This window comes from Carassius gibelio, chromosome B14 (assembly GCF_023724105.1).
Source record: "Carassius gibelio isolate Cgi1373 ecotype wild population from Czech Republic chromosome B14, carGib1.2-hapl.c, whole genome shotgun sequence".
Classification (NCBI taxonomy): Eukaryota; Metazoa; Chordata; class Actinopteri; order Cypriniformes; family Cyprinidae; genus Carassius; species Carassius gibelio.
The window spans coordinates 23,243,508-23,266,653 of NC_068409.1; the positions used below are offsets into that span (position 1 = coordinate 23,243,508).

The window sequence follows — 23,146 nt, forward strand, 5'->3', positions numbered from 1 at the left end:
CTCTGAAATAAATAAATAAATATAACGGTTCATCACTATCCTTAGGTTCTAAAGCATAAGAAAATTTCTCATCCTGAATGTATGTGAGTGTGTGTGTGTGTGTGTGTGTGAGTGAGAGAGAGAGAGAGAGAGAGAGTGTTGCTGTGTTTGAAGGGCACTCTTGGCTCTTATTTCATGCATACATGAGCATCTTTTTGATTATAATTACAAAGAATATCTGTACAAAGATAACACTGAAAATATTTAAGGAGGCTATATCTTCAAGTATAAATTTACAGTTAAAATCATATGTCAAAAACACAATGAGAGTGAATAATCTTAAATCACAGTAATAAAAAGCATCATACAGAAAGTCATACTAATTACAAAAATGTATATAAGTTGAAAACCTTGAAATGAACAACACTACAAATTAAATAAATAGTGAGCTATAAAAATATAATTTATTTACATGAGTTTTCTGAAAGAAACATTTCACTAGTAAAAGAATGTCTAAGCCTGCATAACAGAAAGTGATCAGAGTAAAACAAACTGATTCACTAGAATGAATCAGACTTTCTAAACCTACATAAGAGAAAGAGAACAGAGTAAAACAAACTGATTCACTAGCCTACAACTTTCCAAAGCTACATATGACAAATGGATAGTCAGGACCATTTCAGACAATTCACTAATGAAGCTGACTTTAAAAGAGAGAGGACAAAGCAAAATGAATCAATTCACTAGAACGATTGAAACTTTTCAACGGTACATAAATTATGGAGAGAAGGGCGCGTTCAGGTTGGACTTTCCAAGGCCATGTAAAGGAGAGAGGGCTTGGTACAACAAGATATTCAAATAGTGGAATAAACCACTTCACTAGAATAAATCTTTCCAGGGTTACAAATAAGCAAATGACATGATAGCGAGAACAGAGACAAACTAATAAACTAGATAAAATCAGACTTTTCAATACATGGGTCAAAGACAAGACATCCCATTTTGATGTCTGCACCAAAATAATGTACAAAAGGGGGTTTTATAGACATTTGCAATGCAAATAAAGTATCAACTTTAATATATTGAATAACTTTGCTGAAAATAAAATGTGAAAATATGTTAAATAATGTTCCACAGTCATACAGCATAACAGATATATTTATGTAAAAATTAACAAATACACACACAAAAAAGGTCATTTTAAATGATAAAAAACAAATGGGTAAAACCTAGTGGTTTAAAGGATAGTAAAGATTGGAAAAGAATAATAAATTATATATATATGTGTGTGTTCAGATGATTCTGGTTCCTAATATGCCTGACTAGATTTCTTGGTATATTAACTAGTGTTACACAGAACTAGATTTTAGCAGGTGTCTTCTGTAAAATCACAATAAAACCATATAACAGTTAATATTTTTGCAAAAAAAATAAATAAATAAAAAATACCTTAAACATGACACATTCCACTGTATTGGGAAAAAAAATAACAAATTTAAAGCTGTATTAAACTTGATTTGATTCTTGAAAACCCTTTTTCACATTTGACCAACATATATGCGGTAGGCGAATACAGTAATAAAGCAGTAATGTTTGGTCGCTCTCCACAACCTACTCCCTGTGCAAAATGTAGCTTGTTACTAGAAAACTGACACCGTAAAAAAAACAAAAAAATGTAGTTCAGGTTGTAGCGTCGTTACATTTAGCGAGTTACTCCACAACACTGACACTGATCTGTTCAGGTACGTGGGAGGCAGCGGAGGAGTCACAGCAAGGAATCACTCTCTCACTGAGGTGCAGGTGGAAACAAAGTCTTTCTAGTGATTCATGCAAAGTCAGTTCTGAGAGTCTCAGCCTCACCTCGCCTCTAGTGGATGCATGCTGTCAGTCTCCCATTGCTATGCAGGCTGGAAGCCCTCAAGAAGGCCCGAGGCAGGTGCTAAAGCGATATGTAAGTGTATTTGTGAGGGAGTGAGTGTGTGTGCGTGCGCATCAGAGACAGAAAGACTGGACTTGTCGGTTCTGATCTGGCTGTCTGTCAAAAAGCAAGATATTTTGCTCCACCCCCCCCCCCCCCCTTCAACAGATGAATATTAAATCTAGTGTTGACTCGCTGAAAGTGGTTTTCCTGCAGACTTCACACATCCTCTGCCCCACTCTACAGAGTAACTAAACATACTGCCTGTATTCGAATTTTTGGCAAAGAGGAAATTGGGTTATGTATGGGTCATTTGGAAACATCTGTGGCCACAATCATTACTTTCCTTCCTTCTTCACGCCTCTGCTACACCAACAAACGTTAGCGCAACACTTTCACTCATCTGAATTACCATGGTAACAGAGCCCTCTGTGAAAACTGACAAACAACAGTGAGCTGGTTCAAGATCTGTCTCGATATTTCATAACAAGCACAGAGTGAGCCAAGTGTGTGTGAGTCAGAGATGGACCTGACGTTGGAAGCATCTCTTGTGTCTGCATTGGGAATGGTATGTGCTTGTATTCAAAGGGGTAAAAGCTCTGCAAAATTATATTTAGTGTAAGGATGTAAAGGGAAGGTGTCTGAAAATGTCAACTCAATTAATAGTCAAAGTACACAGCCAAAATTTACCTGAGTAAAAATAAATAAATCAATAAAAGTTTCAATATGAACTCATACTGAAGTATTTAAAAGTAAAAAGCTTGATTGAAATTTGATAAGACCCTGTAACACTTTTAGAAGAGCAAACTAATAATTTAATTAATAATATTTTTCCCTAGTAAAGCCACCAAAATGTTAATTTGAATTCACTTGAGAAGACAAATTGTAGGATAACACTATCATTTTCTTTTATTTTGGCAGAAAACCGGGGTAAAACATTAAAGCTTCTCTTTATAAAATAACCTTAACCAACTTATAAGCTAATCTCATTACAAATTCAGGAAGATGGTTGGCAAGTGTTGCATTTTAAAATGCACATAAAAAGTAACTCAAACTCTCAGTGCTTGCAGAGATACGGTTTGTGTTACTGTGAACTGATCCACTCAAAGACACTGAGCTGCTTGTGTGTAAACAAACACAGAGGCGTGTTTCACTATCAGCCAGCTGATGAGTATCAGTTTCATACGCTCAACAACACAGATTTTTACTCTCATCTGGCACATGGCATGTAATAATTTTAGACCCTGACTGAGATGCCAAGCGGGTTGCACACACACCCTCTAGATAAAGCTTTTACTTAAAAATAAGTGAAAGTATATGCAATGACATATATTCACTCGAGTACAAAATACACCGGTCTATATTCCAGTCAGTCTGTTAGGTCATTATGCAGGTAAAGCGTAGCACATGATAACATCTATGTGGGTGATAGGACATAGCCCTGTGGACAGGATGGAGTGGATGGAAGTGAAGGCTGGAGCACAACACATGGGGACAGACGGGAATTCTGATGCAATGAATCTCTGGGGGCTTTTGTTCATGCCATAAACAACATCTGCTCTTTTCTTTGCACCCACTGCACGTATAAACGAATCTCTGAGCTGACTTAGTGTGCGACTGCTTCAGAGGAAACTTTAGGTGCAGAGGAAAGGTGAATGGAAACATCTCTCCCATTAAGTGCATTTGACTGTTTCTGAAAGCACTGTGGTTATGGATACCCTAAAATTGTCTCAGAACATAAAAATGTTGTAGTTGTTACCTGAAATAAGTAAGGATAAAAGCAGAGACAACACCACTGTCTTGCTTTGTCTCCAATTCCATCCCTACTCCTGTTTTCTTCTGTTTCTTGTGGCGGCGAATCATTTCTTTACCCCAAAATACAGGAAACCTTTGACTTCCTGGCCCCCTGATGCATGAAATCTCCTTGTCAGGCTCGGCTGGTCATGGTAATTGGTCTCAATAGGCCAGGGGACAAGATAAACAGAGAGACGCCATTAAGACTTCACTTCCTGTTGGCATGCAGACAAATCTAGACGGCACAGACGCACTTACTCGTTTCTGCCCACTGCCAAGCAATTTGCGTTTTTTTTTTCTTTCTTTTTTTACCTCCACAGCTGTCTGAAAGAGCACTAGGCTTAAAGAAATTGAGGATTATTGAGTGGACACTTTAGAAAAAGTCAATTGTACTAATCCTATGGATAGTCATGTTTTTCTCTCTTCGTTTCTTTTTCCTGCAAAAAGACATTTTGTGCCAAGTTTAATTTCTCATGAAAGTGGTCAATGTAATGCTATTGTTGCGCTGAATTTGCTGCGTTTCTTGACTGTTCAGCCATGACTTCAGATGCAAGGTATTCAGAAAGCCCATTCATTCATTTGTGCAGCTTTCACTCTGAACTCCTCTGAATATTTAAACGTTTTATTGAATAAAGCGCAGATAGTATAAAAATACCATTTTTGTTTCTCAAGTGAAAATTCGAAACCAGCCAAGCAGAGATGCTCTCAGCACTGAAAAAATAACATATTGGCTATAATCTCATCATTAATCTAAGTCTAAATTCTCAACAGCCCCTCAAGGGAGAAGGCCTCTTCATTATTAATATTCATGAGGCTGGATTACAAATATATACAGTATATATGAATGTGTAATTTTTTTTATGAATTTCGAATTTCAGTTTGCTCTAAAAATGAATGATAAATGTCCCACATTAGAGACAATTCGCCCAAGTTCAAATTGCAGCCTGTTTTAATGTTTAGATTGTTACTCTCACATGTTTCACTGTTAAAGAAGTAGTTTACCATGAACGAAAATTATTGCATCATTTACTCAACCTACTATGTCCAAATCTCTATTGTGATATTTCTGAATGTTTTCTATACAATGGCAATACACAGTGGACAAAAGCTACAATAGCACCATTTTTAAAAGCCCATATGATTCATGCACTATATTTCAAGTCTTCCATAGTCATACTATGAAATTTAAGTCATTCGCTCTAAAAACACTTTGCAGCTCTGAAATCAAACATGTTGCATGCTTTGAAGTTAGAATGCTGGTTTATGTTACTGATGTCCAATCTACATATTTGATTTAAGAGCCAAAATCATTCATGTTCTGCGTTACATGAATTATTTGAGAGTAACCTACCACTTAAACTTAAAGTCTGTTCCTAAAAAAAAAATAAAACATACTGTATGGCTTCAGAAGACTTAAAATAAAGTGCTTGATTCGTCTCTTTTAGGTTTGACAGCCAGTGTTATAGCATAAACTATATAATCACAGGGGAGGGAAAACTGTGCAAGTTTGCAAAGACATCAGGGTGAATGAATCAAAGAATGTTCATTTTTGGGTGAACAATATCTTTAAAGAGTATAACAAAATGGGAATGAAGCCTCTAAACTGTTGCAGTCCAAAAGCTGGGTTTGCAGAGTGAGACTCCTGTAGCACTGACAGCACTTACTGAGAGAAAGAAGAATGGTCACTTATCTGCAGAAACCTGTGCACAGGCAAAGCTAACAGGCTTAGGAGATAGAGCCCAGCCTCAGCTGTGTAATTGCCTAATCCATTTCTCCTCAGGAAACCCTGGTGTAAAAAGTTCTGCTGAAACACCAGGTAGCATCATCTTGACCCATTTCTGCCTTTATCAGCTGCTAGTTGTGGTCTGGTGGTTGAAAGCTGAATGGCACTCCACCCAGTGCATCTGTTAGGAAGCTCGCTCCTCCTACAGCAGGAGGTCCAAGACATTTTGAGGTCATACAGTGACAGTGAGCTATGCTGACAAACGACCACCACTTGTGAAGATCTTTTAGTTTAGAGTGGTGCATAACAAACGAGATAGAGATAATGCTTATCAAGAGGTCTTAACCACAAAAGTAAAGAAGAATGGGTATGATGCGACCAAGAATCTCATCAATACTATCTACAGAATCAATTCCTAGCTCCTTTGCTCAGGATAAATGTATGGTGGCTCGCTTTTATCAAAAGGGCTGGGCAGCATGTAATACCATTAAAACAAAGACCTGGCACAAAATGAACAGGGTCAAATTATCTCAAAGCAGGTCAGTTGTCAATGTAGTATCTGCACCTCAGAGGTGACCCTTGTCTCATTCTCGTTTCTAATCCAATCAATGGGCCTTCTAGTGGAGATCATACACTGAATTTATAGAAACTTTTTTGGAAGGTGAAACTTCACCTGCATGGACTATAAATGCCGAAGTGATTTTTAACCAGTGAAAGATAATACGTAATGCTACTGTAAGAAAAATCTGGGCCAAGGCCATGATCTAAAGTGTTCTGTCAGTAAGAGATATATTATCCCAACTCATTTATGTTGAAGTAACTTTAATTAGCTTAAGTAGGGTATTCTGTTGCCATCCATTCGGAGAATGACTCCAACAGAGGACCTATAAAATAGCACCTGACAAGACGTCATAGTCACAATTAGTTCCTGGCCTCTGTCATTGACTGCTTCAACAATAAATGTATTTAACAAGGGGATATTTCATCAGCCAGGTCTGCAAATGACCCAATAAATAACTCCCTATATTAGCATATGACTGGATAACAGACAAAAAGCAACCCAATGATCAAAACGAACAAAAGCAAAGTAATAAGTTTGCATTAATAAAATTACGTTAACTCGCTCTGTCATCATTTACTCGTGTCTTTTCAAACCAATACGACCATTTCTGCTGAGAAAAAGCATTTACAATACAGCAACAGCTTTTAAGCAGCAAAAAAGCACAAAGAACATCATAAAAATAGCTCAGATATGTCAAAGTATTCTGAAGTCAATACAAGAGCTTTATGTAATGTTAGTTTTGTGGCTGATTTGTGAAGACTTGAGTACCCAGCACAGATCCGACAGAGAGCTGCCAAACCACTGGTCTTGGTTTTTAAGTCTCAGTGTGACTGAGTGTCCACCTTCCTCTTATTTCTCCAGATAATGCCCCAGCTCAATGTTATTAATGCTCAATTTCTCCCAATTATAAGGCTCCTCAGCACTGGAAGGCGGCCAGCGAGGGAAATATGGATGAGAGGAGAGAGTAAGAGACACAGCCCTGTATGCGGTCACTTAATGTGTGGAGGATGGGAGTCTGAGAACCTGTGATTACTCCCCAACACTTGCAGACAGAAACGTCAACATGTGCACAACACACATGTACACACAGCTAAACATGCTTTATATTGTTTATCTTCAAGCCCTGTCCGATTTGTACAAATGTAAGGAGACGAGTAACACATTAATTCCTCTCCTGGGATCCTACTGAGTTCTTTGGAGGCCCTGCTACATCATAACATCTCACTGAGAAGTATATAATAGCACATCTCAGGGCCATAGTGTGTATGTGAGTATTTGTTTAATGGACGCCTGCTTCTATAAAACACCCCCCCCCCCATCCCAGTAAGTAATGCTTCACAAACCTTGGTACTTCACGTTGTGTATGATGCCAGAATTGCATGATTTTTCACATTAGGGCAGTGTTCAAATATATGGCTCTTTTTAATCACAGAATTACAGTAGATGTCTTTGAACTGCCAAATGTATATTCAGCTTCTTCGAGTAAGAGGGGACAAAGTACAAGGAATCTCTAATGATCCTATTTTACATCCAAGTATATTTAGATAAATGTCATAACATGGCAAAAAGCAAGCTAAGAGCCTTTTTAGAAAAGAGATGTATTTTATCATTCACCCAGAATATTGAAACAATGCTCTGGAATGGAGGGGGCAAATCAATACTCTCTCTCTGAGGAATGGTCTGTGAGCGGCAGAGGGAAAATTCCATGATACGGTGAGCTGAGTCGAAGCACCTGAGGCCCTACAAACTGAATTCATTTGTCTTTACCAGCACAGCCACACACACGAACACTGCATGGTAAGTTCGCAGCTCACCTCCACTGAGCTTAGAATCTGCCATCTGTGCAAAAGCCCTGCACCGGGAACCAGTCTCAATTCCCCACTCAGCCTCGCCATGACCCAAGCTTTCATTTTCATGTTTATACATAGTCCGTTTTGGGCTTCTTTTCATTAAGCAGGTCAATTTCTGGAGTCCTTGATTTTGTCAGCATGTTGCTTTTAAATTATCCTAATGATTTTAAATGCCATTAAAAATGGTTCCCTTCCGAGATTTATATATTAAAAAAAAGTATATGGTCAACATGTGACTAGGAATCAAGGTCATTAACAAACAAAAAAGAAAAGGAATAATAATAATAATAATATATATAATAATATAAATATAAGCCATATACAAAATAATAAACCAACACTACACACAAAGCAGAGCAAATATTCTTAATGCATAAAGCCACTGGTGTAGGTTATCAAATAAATGAATATGTTGGCAAAAAAATTTGGAAACACATACATCCGTAGCAATGCACCTTAGTGAGCATCATGATTAGGCGTGCAATAAAAATTACAAATATATATATATATATATATATATATATATATATATATATATATATATATATATATATATATAAACACGCTTCATTCTACTGGTTTTTTTTTTTTGCAACAATAATGAGTAGATTTTTATAGAAACACCGGAGAACAATCGTGACAAGACATGATAAAAGTTTCCTCTCTTCCCCCCAGTGTAAACTTTTAGTCAGTGGTCTCCTTGTTTTTGCAAACATGAGCAAAAAAAAAGGGGGGGGGGGGGCAAAAAAGAGAGAAAAACACTAGAATATAACAAAATAAGCCGCCAAATCTTTCTCTTTTTGCCTTTTTATCTCTCTCTCTCTCTCTCTCTCTTTCTCTCAGTCTCTCTCTTCACCCTAAAATAAACGAACAGTATACACTGATACTCCAGATAGTAGTTTGTGTCTGAACCCGATAAGGTGCCTTGAGAGTGTGTGTTCTCCATGTACAAGTGTGTATGGTCTTCCCTGATTTTCCTTTTCCCACCCCTCCTCTTTATCTCTGTCTCTGCTCACAGGCTGCTTGGGCCAGATAAACCCACATCTGGGTGGAACATGAAGAATGTGCGTCCAGTTCTGCAGAAAGACCTTACGTACATACAAACTATACACCATTTACTGTCTGTTCCACTGCTTTCAAAAAGCAACTATTTGATAAGATCACTTTCTTTGAAAACCATGTAACACACAATCTGTATTTATGATTAAAGGTATATTCTGAGTTAATTACAAGTTACCCTCAGTAGGCTACACTAATAATGTTGAATACCACAAAGGAATTAATTTATTTTTGTCTCTTATTTTCCACTTCTCTCAAGTGAGGCAATCCAGAAAAAATACAATTCTCTGTTTAGTAGTCAAAATAAATGTTTTTTTTTTTTTTTTTTTTTTACAAATTTTGTTACATGAAAAAAACAACAACATTTGAACAGAAACATTAATTTAAGTGCTTTTATTAAATTATAGTCTTCACATTTCACATTTTAAATTCTCCCAAAACTTTACTATCATTAAATATATCATCATAATTTTTTTTCTTTGGCAATTACTTTTGTAGTAATCAATTTTATGCCACAAATAGTTGAATGATCTTGTAATGAGCTTGAAACATTACTTTAAGACAAAAAAGTTGCAAAAATTGCACGGTCCATCCTGCTGAACAGCTTTGCATACCAAACATAAATAATAATAACAAAAATAATCATAATTTTTTCATATGTTCTTTCATTGCAATCTTTTAACAAGCTTGGGTTCTGCTGTGCCAGTCATATATCCACAGTCCATGTTAGTGCACACAACACCATTTGTACCAGATCTTTCTAACCTTGAGCTTGACAACATAGTGAAAAAAAATACACCAACGTATCGGGCATAACTGCCTCGTAATGTCAGTTTTTGAACACTCACATGGCAGAAAGCATCCAGGCTAGGAATGCAGAGAAATATAGAAGACATTTCTGCTAAAGTATGTTTATGTGTGTGTACCCTTGTTACACAGACACAGTACTTTTTACATCCTTCAGTTGAAAAGATTTCACAAGACAAAGCCCTCAGATCACTTCAGAGACTTCAGGACCTTTTATTTATTATTTACTTTTGTTGAGTGCTCTTGTAGTTTATGTGCATATCATTGTGTCATTATTCAAAATAATGACTTTACAAGAGATATATCAAGTAAACTGACAACAAAACAATGAAAGCTTGGGGTATGCGTGTGTGTGGTCGCAGGCTGCACTCACTGATGTGGGAAACATTGCTCTGTTCCAAAGCTTCGCTCCAGCGATCCCAGCGGTGGTATGTCATGTGAACCCAGCGTCAAAGAGCAGAAAATCGAGGGAAAGAGAGACGAGAGCATGGGAGAGGACTGTCCACTGATGTGTGTGGGGTTGTCTATAATCTCTTAAATGCTGCCAGGCTTTTATTGTTTCTAAACCTCATGAGTAAATACCACTGGCCTTTTTCTATTTCCATCGTAACCTTGACTGCTGTCAGGTCAGCACATCATAATTCTCTTAGTGGACACAGCCTCGCAGCGGTATGTGGTTGAAACCTAGGGCACAGAGAAAGCTTCACCTGTCTCATTTATCTTCAAAACACTCCTGCACAGAATAAATCAACAATTTTCTTCATTTTGCAACAAAATAAAAGCAAGTTTATATAACAAGTTCAGTTTTGGCCTTTTCAGAGAGTCAAATTCAACATTGCACGAGCACTGTACGCTGGGTGATAAAATAAAGATTTTACATTGGAACAATCAGGTATTGACATCGTCAAGCCCAAATGCGTTGCAATATGTCTAAAAGGTCGCATTTTTAATATAAAGGGCCAAAAATCAAACTTGCTAAAAGTAAATATTTTATTAAATCCATATATACCCTTATTTATTAACATTAATTGTATTTTTATAATTAAAATGATTTAATTTGTATATATTATTATGTTTTTATTATTTTTTATCAAATCCTTTCTTTTTACCAATGAAACATATATATATATATATATAATTAAGAAATGCATCTAAATAAAAGCAAAGTTCGCAAAAAAAAAAATAATTTAGCCTTTTTTTTTTTTTTAGAGAGAGAGTCAAATTCAACACTGCACCAGCGCTGACCACTAAAATACAGATTTTATTATTATTTTGATGCACAAAAAAAATGCAGCAAAATTCAAATTACGAATAAAAATATAGGCTAGACCTACTATGGCATGATGGGCCAAAAATGTAATCATGGGACAACTTTGGGTCTTGTTAGGGCATCTCATGTCTACATTTTTTCTGTGATTTCTATAATAAAAAAAATAATAATCTAAAACTACTAATCATATAATCACAACTATTATTAAAGCGCTTTTGAGGGCGTCAATGAGTAATGCATTTTTTTTTTTTTAATCCAATGTACTTAACAGAGCTCTTCAGCGCTGCCTTCGTTTGAATGAGCTCATTGTACAGAGCCGCCCACTGCTCATGGGGATTGATGACATGGTTACTAGAGCAATTTCATATGGTTTGATAGGTGGCTGTAAAATTCACCTAAGGGTAAGTTTGCATGCCAATACAAATAAAAAAAATTAAAAATATATGTTGAGTGGGATGAGAAAAGGTCACGGATAAAGTCACAACAACACCACACGTGACAATTAAGCATGCAGTTCAGAGGTTTGGAGAGGAAAATTGATGTCTGCATCTCTGGCCACATGATGCTCAGTTTATAATAAGCGTACTTTTACTGCCACCATGTGGTCACATGTCATAAATCAACTGTGAAGTTTGCTGTACAACCGCGAAGTGCAATTTCAATTTGTGAGAGGCTGATCTGAGGAACACAGCGGTGAGTTAGTGTAAGCTGACAAGACACTAAAGAGGAGGACAGTCTGTTGGTTTGCTTCTGGCCTTTTCATGAGGTAAATTGGATGTCTGACTGACCTTATCAATGGACTCTGGCCCCAAACCTCCTAACTGCTAGCATTTACAGCTCAAAGGTTAATGGAAGGAGCTGGAGCCAGACTGAAGGTTATAGATGGAGCTCTCAGCTTCCTGCCAGCTCAGACATCAGACATCAGACAACAAGCACGTTCTGATGTCTCCAGCTCAGAGGAATTGCAAAAACACTTAAATGAGATTTAATGAGACTCGTGAAAGGATATTTATCTTCGGATTTGCAACAATACAGTGGTCGCATGGATAAGCTGTACTATACAAATGGCATTTAGCATGATAAATAGGTTAGCTTTTAGAGCAGATGGTAATCTGTCAAAAGAGTTTGACTGAGTCTTGCAGATTACAAATGCTATTGATATATTTTTGAGTTTGAATACTTGATTTGATTTCATATTTAAATTATATATATATTTTTAAAACGATTCCCTTTTCATTGCAGTTTAAGTTAAGTTGTAAGAAAAAAGAACTTTACTTGAAGAGGGGTGAATTAAGAAATGGTTTAAATATTTCTCAAAATTATGAAGTGTCTTTTTATATATAAAGAGCACCAGGTGCAGTCCGAAATCAGATAGGTTCTTCGTTTTATTTAAAGTTAAGATATACTATTTCAAGTCTTCTCATTATAACACACATCTAATGTCCAAAGCGCTTGTCCTATATAAGGTTGCAGGGATGCTGGAGCCTATCCCAGCTTCTCATGCCGAAGCCACGGAATAACCCCAGATGGAAAGCCAGTAAATCAATATTTGAATTTGTAATTTAATTAATTATGCTTTCTTAATGTCATGTATGATATTCCTGCATTGCACTATGCTGCCAAAGAGGGCATCAGTCACACTGAGAAAAAAAGAAAAAGAAATATCGCCATCTGCTGGTCTAGTATCGCACAAGCATCCACCTTGAAACTTCAAAAGATATTAATGCACATAGGCTACAAGTAATACATATTCTAAAATAATCCCATTTTAAAGTAGCATATGAATGTTTTTGTACATACAACTTCATTTGTACAAGTATGTTTTGGTAACTGTTAAACACTCAGCATTGTCCGAAAAACAGCGGTTTCTCATTACAAATGCTGAGCTTGTTCTCATTTCACAAATATGAAGATTTGTATTAGGAAGTAAATTGACAAATGATGCAGGAAGAAGATCTATTTTAAATGAATTTAGAAAACATAACTGAAAAATGGACAGAGAAGTGGCGTAAAGAAAATAAATGAGCGAATATACTAAAAGTATGAGTTAAGGAAAAAAATCAGATTAAAATTATATTAGATGATTTTTAAAATTATTTGCCATTCCATTTTTTTAACCTTCTGTTCTTGTTTGTCTCAAAGCCACATGTAGACCTATGAATGTATGTATGAAAACTTTTTAAATTAAGTTTCTTATGCTCACATAGGCTACATTTATTTGACCACAAATAATATATTTTATTTTAATATATATTAAAAGAAAATTTAAAAGAACAACATTTGTGACCCCGGACCACAAAAGCAGTCTTAAGTGTAAATTCGAAATTGGGATTTATACATCATCTTCATCTGGAAAGCTTTATAAATTAGCTTTCCATCGATGTATGGTTTATTAGGATCGGACAATATTTGGCTGATATATAACTATTTGAAAATCTGGAATCTGAGGGTGCAAAAAATAACTAAAATTCCAAATACTGAGAAAATAGCCTTTAAAGTCGTCCAAAAAAGTTTTTAGCAATGCATATTACTAATCAAAAATTAAGTTTTGATATATTTATGGTAGGATATCAAAATATCTTCATGGAACATGATATTTACTAATCCTAATGATTTTTGGCATAAAAGAAAAATCTATAATTTTGACCCATAAAATGTTTTTTTGGGCTATTGCTAAAAATATACCCCAGCATCTTAAGATTGGTTTTGTGGTCCAGGATCACATTTGTCAGAAACGTAACCTTTTGTGAAAATATAAATGGCTTTACAGTCACTTTTGATCAATTTAATGTCCTTACTGATTAAAAAAAAAAAAATTATATATATATATATATATATATATATATATATATATATATATATATATATATATTACCCGACAGCTGCCACACGGTGTGACAGGACCCTGCTTCTAGCTAACCCTGTGAAACACGTCACATTCCATATTTATTAATTCATCATTCAATCACGTATCGGCATTGGATGTCTGTTCTCTACAGAGCATGAATATATATATATATATATATATATATATATATATATATATATAGACACACACACAGCATTACATATCATCCTTCTAAAAAACAAGACTGCTGACTAGTCTGACTGAAAAGTGAAATGATGTCACACTAATGTGAGATCCTATGACTAACTAGGTAACTGACTAAATGATCACACCTAGCAAAATAATAAGAAAATGATATCGGATCACCACTCATTTCAGCCTCATAGACATGCATATAACCTGTAATACTGCATCATATAACCTGTTTGCCATTTTTATTTTTAATTTCTATGATTTAACCTACAGCTATTTAAACATCTAAAATTATATTTGTGTAATTATAGAACAGTTAAATGGTGCTTCCCCTTGGCTCAGCGAGGGGCACATTTTAAAATGAGACATGACTCAGGGTCTCAGGCAGTATGACATCCCAGCCCCCAACCCGACAGCTGCCACACGGTGTGACAGGACCCTGCTTCTAGCTAACCCTGTGAAACACATTTGTCACATCCCATATTTATTAATTCATCATTCAATCACGTATCGGCATCGGATGTCTGTTCTCTACAGAGCATGAATATTAACTGGACGGGAAGGAAGGGATAGGCTGACTAAAGCTCTCCAGCATCCTCCCTCCCTCCCTCCCTCTCTCCCTCTCTCCCTCTCTCCCTCTCTCCCTCTCTCTCTCTCTCTCGCTCTCTCCTCATAATTCCACGCCCAAGCAGATACACAGATACCAGCAGACACAGTCTGGGTAATCTCAGAAGACACGCCGTCCTCCTCTCTTTCTACCAGCCGGTGGATACAGCCACTTTGTGCTCTACGGTAAGTCTTTTATCCATTATAACAATAAATATCATCCTTTCTCTTCATGTGGCTTGTGGGTTTTAGCATGAATAATGCGATGGATGGATATGGCAAATCCACCCTGGCTATAGGTGCGGCAGACAGAGTGAAGAGAGATAGAGGGATATAGAAAGATAAATGGCCATTTCAACCGTGAGGCAGACACTGCAGTCTAGCGTGTGAGGGAACAGGCTGCCTGCATGCTAAAGTGGAACAAAGAACAAAGACATCATAAAGGAAGAAATGGCATCTGATAAAAGCAAACGGGCAAGATAGATGTTAAGCTGCACTGAGAGTTGGCTAGGTGGGCGATTAGCATTAGAACATTATACATCCATGCTGGAACACACGTGTTCTACATGCTACCATCACACACACATGTACAGAGAGAACAGAAACATTTCTTCCCTTAGCATCCGACTGACTTTTCTCAAAAGCTGAGCACTCTTGAAATGTAGCATTTTGATGGTTTAACATTTGAAATGATTGTAATATCTAGGCGTTTTAATAAAAAATTAAACATTTTAAGACCTTGCTGTACAATGGCTAAAATAATAGGTGAATTAACAGCATGCAAGATTTCTTTATGAAACGCTACAAAAGACAAACGCAAGGTCAGTGCTCTGTAAGTCACATCTGTCATCTCTGCTGACAGCAATCATGTCTGACAAGCCAGACCTCACAGAAATCGCCAGGTTTGACAAAACCAAGCTGAAGAAGACCGAGACAAAAGAGAAGAACCCTCTGCCCACCAAAGAGAGTGAGTGTCTGTTACATTACAGCATTCAGTGTGTCCAGTCAGTTGGGGTGTGGTGTTGGTCTCTCTCTTTTCTCCCCCATCTGCCCTTCTCTTCTCTGCAGTGATCTGTCTACCTTCTCTCTTTATTTATTGTTTGGTTCCAGCCATTTCTTTTTGCTCAGTTTGCTCAGTCTTTTTTTCAGCCTCTTATGTCAGCAGATGGGTGTCAGCTCAAAGTCCTCCATCAGCATTGCAGTGCAGACCTAAGCCTGCTTGCAGAATTCCCCATGTGAATAAGCATGTTTGCAATAATGCCATCCCTCATCCATCAAACATATCTCTCTCTCTCTCTCTCTCTCTCTCTCTTAAGAAGCTTTACTGGCACAATAAAGGCATTTACTCTTCTAAAGCATTTATATTTCATCTCTTTCTGTTTTCAGCCATTGAGCAGGAGAGGAAAGGCGATGCCACCCCTTGACCTAAGAGACAAGGAGAAGACAAGCACATGACATGTTCTTCTGACATGGCAGATGTTACAATTCCTATTTCTGTTTAAAGGGTGCTATTGTCCCATGTGATACATGGTTACCATTTCGATTGGAGTCACTGGGGCCTATGAATGGGAGTGTGATGAAGGGGGAAGACTTGAGACAGGGTTCATAGATATTTTACCAAATTCTGTTTATTGCATTTTTTTAAAGGGTTTCTTCATGAAATAAAGACAAATGAAATGTAAAACAAATAAAATACCAAATATGACTCCTCTTCTAAAAAAGACTTTTCTTTAGGTGCAAGTACATGATTATTCAAAACACAAAGTCAAAGTCTTTTTTGCTCACAAAGGCTGAATTTGTTTAATCAAAAATACAGTTTTATTACACATTAGTCCTAAAATTACTCTTTTTTTTTTCTTCTATTTTAATATATTTTTTAAAAGCTATTTAGATGACAAAGCAACCATTACTCTATTCTTAAGTGTCACACGATCCTTCAGAAATCATTCTCATGTATTGACCTGGTGCTGAAGTAACATTTCTTCTTAACAGTTGAAACATTTGTGCTACTTAATGTTTTTGTGGAAACTTTTATACTTTTTTTTTTTTTTTTACAATATACTTTGATGAACAGAAAGTTAAAAAGAACTTTATTGATTGGAAAACAATTTTGTAACAAGTCTTTACTGTCACCTTTGATCAAATAAGTAAATCTCGATTAATAAAATAATTATTTATTTTGCCAAAAATCCTTCTGAATCCAAACCTAACAGTACTGTAATTCATGAACCTCACTCTATCAGGCACCAACGGTGGGGTAAGTTGACAATGTGAACAGGTTTGAGAACATTACTCTTGAATTAAAATATATTGCAATAATCATCTGTCAGACCTGACTTGAAATAAATATATAAGCAGTGGCATCAAACTTGTTGAAGTTGAAGGCAAAGATAGGAGTTAGAAAGTATACGATTTTTAGTAGTAGAACTGGAAATTCAGAATGAATTAAGTGTTAACTTAGAAAATATTTTAGTTTTCAGCCTGGCATAAACTTAAAGAACGGTGCTAATAAAGTAAAAAAACATAAAAGTGTAAAATAAAAGGGTTTGTTTTGTGGTGTGTTCAGCAGGGGCACCACTATTAATCACCACTATCCTTATTATGTCACACCTGAAGCCACTTACAGTAGTAGGCCTACTGCTCAGTGCATTACAATCATATACTCTCGACGGCATGAGATAGGCCTACCTTCATCCAACCAATGAATTAAAAAAGCGCCGAGAAAAGTTCGTCTTCTCGTCAGGTCATCCTGCAGCTTGAACATCGCTGATTGTCCGATACTACATGTAGCTATTTAACATGGCTATTCTTGTTTTTAGAATTAACACCTGCTGATGAGGTGCTAGAGGACGCGCCTAGATCCCCTTTGAACTCAATTATGGCTGAGATGTTACTGAGAAGCGATGCTGCGCACTGGCGTCACTGTTCCTGCCACATTTACCGCACTCTGAACAACCTTTTATGACCAATTTATCTCTCTCGAAATCTGGCATAACTAAAAACAATCAAGTAAGCCGATTAAGACTTAAAAACAAATAAAAAGTCAAATGTCTTTAATTGGTTTAAATCGCCTATGTTGCCCGTGCAAACACCTAATAAACTGGTTATTTTGAATATAGTGCGTAGAAATGATAGAAGAGGGTATAACTTTACCGAATCTGCGGAATTGTTAATAGAGGAGTTTCTACTTTTTATTAGGCCTAAATCTTTGACAATTTTAAGAAGAAAAAGTTTATTTAGGTCAAATGATACTATTTATGATTTCACAAATATTTCTCACAAAAACTTGAACAAAACACGTCTCAAAAGAACATGTAGGCTATGTGCTTTCATTAATCACAAAACAAGGCGAAAAGCCTTAACACAGCATTGGCTAATGAACTGCACCTGAGCTTCCGTGAGTGACTCCTCAAAATGGATCATCTGTGCAGCAAGGTGAGCCATGTTCCCTGATATCAGGCTGATGTGGGGAGTAAACGCTGTGATTGATTTCTGGACTTTAAAAAAAAAACGCTGTGGTGATAATCTAGCCATTTCAATGTTTTCTTTGTGATTATTCGTTCTTGTTAGTCACGTGAATTAAAGCGTGAAAGTAAGCGACGTGCCATTCCCCTTAGTTCCATAAAACCATTCTGAGATGTCTGCTAGAGACCGTTTATGGCACGACGGTCCCGTTTAGGTGAGGTCCACTTGTACCAGATCATTGTTAAATACGGTTTTGTTTTGTGACAAGTAGGTGTGGGAATTTGGGTTTCAGGCACCTTGTAGACTTGATGATCCCGATGTCCAATTAGTGGGGATTATCCTCACTTGCGCGTCCCTCCATTGTCTTCCAGCCAGCAGAATTGGTTAAACCATTATCCGACCATCAATAAATACTGCTTTGAAAAGGGGAAAATTTTGAGTGGCTATCGATTTGATTCGAAGATGTCAATACCTGGTTTCTACAATTAATCTTCCACGAGCAACAGTTTATAAAAATCACATCTCCTTATAGCATATTATTTAATCGCAAAAGTCATCGAAAGTAAAATGATGAAATATAATCGGCATGATCATTTTGTTTACATGGTTCAGCTGTTGACATGGCCAAAGTCAGGATTTGAAAATTAGGTTTAAAAAAAAAAAAAAAAAAAAAAAAAGTGATAGGCCTATAATAAACTCTACAAATACAACTAAGTATGTACACTATAAACACTTCAAAAGAAGTGAAAGATGTTTTCTGTTCTGGGGGAATGATAATCCATACCCTATTTATGCATCGAAATTTGTTAAAACTTTAGTATGGTTAGGGGTGGATCATTTTATCAGCCGTTTATTATTCATGAAACACTACATTTTACTGTTAGGCCTACAGTTACTGTCAGCAATAGCCTGTCCATGGGCTTTTTTGATTGTGGTCAGTTTAAGTGCCACACCTGCGATGCAGTGTTGCCAGATATCGATATTAAAACAAACAAACACACACATAACACACACATAACACACACACACACACACACACACACATATATATATATATATATATATATATATATATATATATATATATATATATATATATATATATATATTTCTAATATTTTGCAAATAAGATAATATAAAGATACCGATAACCATAAACTGCAACTTTATAAATTTTCTAAAGCTTCAAATTAAGCTGAAAGAAAAGTCCAAAAATGCTTATAATAGCTGGACCTGGCGACATGGAGGCAGCGCCTGTGCCCTCACAACTTCAAGAAGCCTCATTCACTCTAGCAGCAATCATTTTCATACCACACACTCTAAAATGAATAACTCATATTATGCAGACATTCTAATTAAGAGTTCATAAGCAAATCAGTCATTAATTTTTTTTTTTTTTTTTTTTTTGTTATTATACTTTTTTTAAACATTTTAAACCTTTTTGATAAACCAAAGAAATGGGCAACTTAAAATGTATCCATTTTCACTCGAGTCCCATGTTCCAAAAGCCAAATGATCGAATAAATCGTAGGCTATATATTTTTTTGCAGACTAGTAGGCTACATGACATGTTGCACTTTATAGGCTACATCTGACTACATTTCCAGACATTTTTAACACCAGAGCTGTTCCCAGGGGATCAGCTTGTCTTCTATTAACACCAGAGTGTCAGAGCCGTAGAAGTGTTACATGTTATTTGCATGGCCCTTTGCGAACGGAGCCGAATGATTTTATGGCTTATTGTATACAATGTAGAGCAGCCCCTTACGTTTCAGTGTCATTTCCCGGTAAAACACTTTCCCAAAACGTGAAAAGCCAAGATTAAAATAAAGAACATATATAAAGCCAAGAAGCTTAAATAAACCAAAATGAATTTAAAATTAAAGTTAAATGTATGACTTTACGTATTATTTTGTGTATAGCCTATTGATGTACCTTATTGTGTATAGAAACGCCCAGTATTATTTCTAAACTAATAAACCCTTATTTAAAAAGTCAGACAAAAGGGCTATTCTGATGCAAACATGCATGTCCAGTGGTACATGTCCAATACGGAATCAACATTCAGCATATTCATGAATACACTACACAACACCTTCAACGAGTGAATGGATATTAGACGAACAATCTGATGGCTTTGGACAGCCCCGTTCATTTAAATTGTCTTTCAAATACACAAATTGTAACACATTAAAGTGGCAAAATTATTTTGAACGGATAGCAACTAACTAATTTGAACTAGTCAAACTAACTAAAAAAGTTTATCAATAAACATACTGAAACGAATTCTTATTGAAAGATAGAATGAATGGCTTAGTGAAAAGTGTTAAAGCTTTGAAGTGCGGTTAAGGCCGCGCAGTTCCAGTGACCTCCTCGACGTCTTTTCACAGCAAATTGTCAAAGGTTGGGAGATGCCTGTCACTCAAAGTTGGCGACAGGTATAAATGCCTTGCTCGTTCGAGCACTGAGTCACATGTCTTCTGTCTCTTCCTGGGTATCTATCTCAGTGTTTGTGTCTTGCATCTCCACAAGAAGGGAGCGTTGAAGAATCAGGGGTCGCTCACGCACCAATGGACCCTTGCCAGCTTTTTGCGTTGGTGGTGATGTCTATGTGCTGTCACATTCTGTCGACAACAGCATGGTACAGACATTTTTTATAGAATTTTCGAGATATTATTATATTTCATTTGTTTTGTCACTGGTATTTATTTATAATACTTGTTAACGCATGCTGTATTTTTTTTTTTTTTTCAAGGTCGGTGAATAACTTTCTGATGACCGGACCAAAGGTAGCCTAATATAAGTTCTCCTATCTATGTCAGCCATATTTTTTTTTAAATATGTTACTTTGATACTTGCATAAAAACGTCGGATCGTACAGTGTCTAATTAATGTTTGTCTTTTACGTTCATCAGGCTTACCTTACGTACACCAGCAGTGTGCAGGCTGGGGCTCAGAGTGGTATTGAAGAGTGTAAACATCAGTTCACATGGGACAGGTGGAACTGTCCGGAAAGCGCGCTGCAGTTATCTACACATAACGGTCTGCGAAGTGGTAAGCATTATTAAAATCAGATTATGCATTCTGCTTTAATTGTTCACTTTTAATTATTATTATTTTTTATTTTTTTAAACTTTTTGCACAAAAACTTATATTGCAACACCAAGAACTTAAAAACACTAACTGTTCCAGATTTAACGTTTTATGCATTGAATTGAACATGTCCTAATAACGTCTTTATTATTATATTATAATGTCTTTATTATTACTTTTATTAGCCACCAGAGAGACCGCTTTTGTGCATGCCATAAGTGCTGCTGGAGTTATGTACACATTGACAAAGAACTGTAGCATGGGGGACTTCGATAACTGTGGCTGTGACGACTCCAAGATAGGAAAAATGGGTATGACATTTTTATTATTTATTAATATTAACTCTCTGTATTTAAAATCATTTAATGCTTTCAGACCAATTATATTAAACTGTTTTCTGATTTCTAAGGTGGTCGTGGTTGGGTTTGGGGAGGCTGCAGTGACAATGTTGACTTCGGAGAAAGAATCGCTAAAAAATTTGTGGACGCGCTGGAAAGTGGTCACGACTCTCGCGCTGCAGTCAACCTGCACAACAACGAAGCTGGTCGACTTGTGAGTATAATTGTATTCTCTTATTGATCTACTTAACTTTCTCCAGTCAAACGATTTTATTATTATTATTATTATTGCGGCACGTAGGTGCGTATGGCTAATGTGAAACTTTATACATTTCAGGCTGTCAAAGCAACTCTCAAAAGGACCTGCAAGTGTCATGGTGTATCTGGAAGCTGCAGTATTCAGACATGTTGGATGCAGCTGGCTGACTTCAGAGATATCGGTAACTATCTGAAAATGAAACACGATCAAGCACAGAAGCTGGAGATGGACAAAATTCGGATAAGGGCTGGTAACAGCGCGGACAATCGCGGCGCAATCGCGGATACGTTCAGCAGCGTTGCGCGCACAGAACTCATTTATATGGAAGATTCTCCAGACTACTGCGTGAAAAACCTCAGCCTGGGACTTCATGGAACAGAAGGCAGGGAATGCCTACAAAGTGGAAAGAATCTCTCTCAGTGGGAGAAGAGAAGCTGCAGGCGGCTCTGCCACGAATGTGGTCTGAAAGTTGAAGAGAGGAGGATAGAGACTGTGAGCAGCTGTAACTGTAAATTCCACTGGTGTTGCACAGTCAAATGTGAAACATGCACTCAGACTGTGGCCAAGTATTTTTGCGCAAAAAGGCACAAAAGACGTCGGCCGCACAACAATTCACGAAGAAGACAGCATGCGCGTAATAGATAAACTCATCTTTGCAAATATATTAACTTGTATATTTCCAATGTAAATATATTTTATATGGGTATTTTAAGATATACATCCTTTTACTGTTGATTATTATTATGCACATTACTATAAGGAGAAATGTAAATTCGAACCCCATATTATGGCTTTCTCGTCCCTCTGTCAACTGAATTGGTCACGTCCTAAATTCTAATTTCACATAGGCCTAACTTCATTGTTTGCACTTTTTCGTTATCGACATTAGATCACAGATTTGGTTATGTTGAAAGGTTGTTTTGAATATTTGCACCATGTTTTTTTTTCTCTCGCACAGATCACTTGACAGTGTGTAATATTTTACAAGGGGCTTGAAGTGTTCTGTTTTTATGGAACTTATTTAAGGCAATTATTTTTTAACTATCACATTGTGTTTATATGTATTAAATTGACTTATTTTGTAATTAAATATTTAAAACTATATTACAATCTCCGAGTGGTCAATTTCTTTGTGCATGTTTGACAACTGGTTCGAATGTTTATTGGTCAACAAACGATGCAAAATCACTCCAATTCACAATTGAATTATGCATCGGATCCACGAGTTGGGACCCTGTCCGGGGAGAGAGAATCAGCTGTAGTGTATTGATATCCTTTGAAGTGCATTGGAGGCGTTTCCTTGACTTGGCTGGTGACTGTAGACCAATAGCTTGGCAGGAATCCTGTAACAAAAGGTATTCTGACCCCATTGGGAGGAGTTTA

The 23,146-nt window shown here is 36.6% G+C and overlaps 2 protein-coding genes and 1 long non-coding RNA gene across 5 annotated transcripts; 2 read left to right on the forward strand and 1 right to left on the reverse strand.

Moving 5' to 3' along the window:
- Window positions 1–9,885: 9,885 nt before the first annotated feature.
- LOC127970962 (uncharacterized) lies at window positions 9,886–18,474 on the reverse strand. 2 transcript variants are annotated; one of them, XR_008156721.1, is made up of 2 exons: window positions 17,996–18,474; window positions 9,886–10,376 (listed from the first exon to the last, which is right to left on the reverse strand). It is a non-coding gene; the product is annotated as an uncharacterized LOC127970962 (long non-coding RNA). The 2 variants fall into 2 exon arrangements; XR_008156722.1 differs by lacking the exon at window positions 17,996–18,474 and adding an exon at window positions 17,297–17,660.
- LOC127970961 (thymosin beta-like) lies at window positions 14,632–16,313 on the forward strand. The gene is made up of 3 exons (XM_052573678.1): window positions 14,632–14,794; window positions 15,471–15,575; window positions 15,995–16,313. The coding sequence occupies exons 2-3, from the start codon at window positions 15,476–15,478 to the stop codon at window positions 16,030–16,032; spliced, it is 138 nt and encodes a 45-aa protein (XP_052429638.1). The 5' UTR covers window positions 14,632–14,794; window positions 15,471–15,475; the 3' UTR covers window positions 16,033–16,313.
- Window positions 17,949–22,865, forward strand: wnt8a (wingless-type MMTV integration site family, member 8a). 2 transcript variants are annotated; one of them, XM_052573676.1, is made up of 7 exons: window positions 17,949–18,043; window positions 20,581–20,714; window positions 20,829–20,862; window positions 20,989–21,127; window positions 21,352–21,477; window positions 21,576–21,718; window positions 21,842–22,865. In XM_052573676.1, exons 1-7 carry the CDS (start codon window positions 18,023–18,025, stop codon window positions 22,406–22,408), a joined length of 1,164 nt encoding a protein of 387 aa, XP_052429636.1. In that variant the 5' UTR covers window positions 17,949–18,022; the 3' UTR covers window positions 22,409–22,865. The 2 variants fall into 2 exon arrangements, with proteins under 2 accessions (XP_052429636.1, XP_052429637.1); XM_052573677.1 differs by lacking the exon at window positions 17,949–18,043 and adding an exon at window positions 20,490–20,511 and having other exon boundaries at window positions 20,606–20,714.
- Window positions 22,866–23,146: the final 281 nt, after the last annotated feature.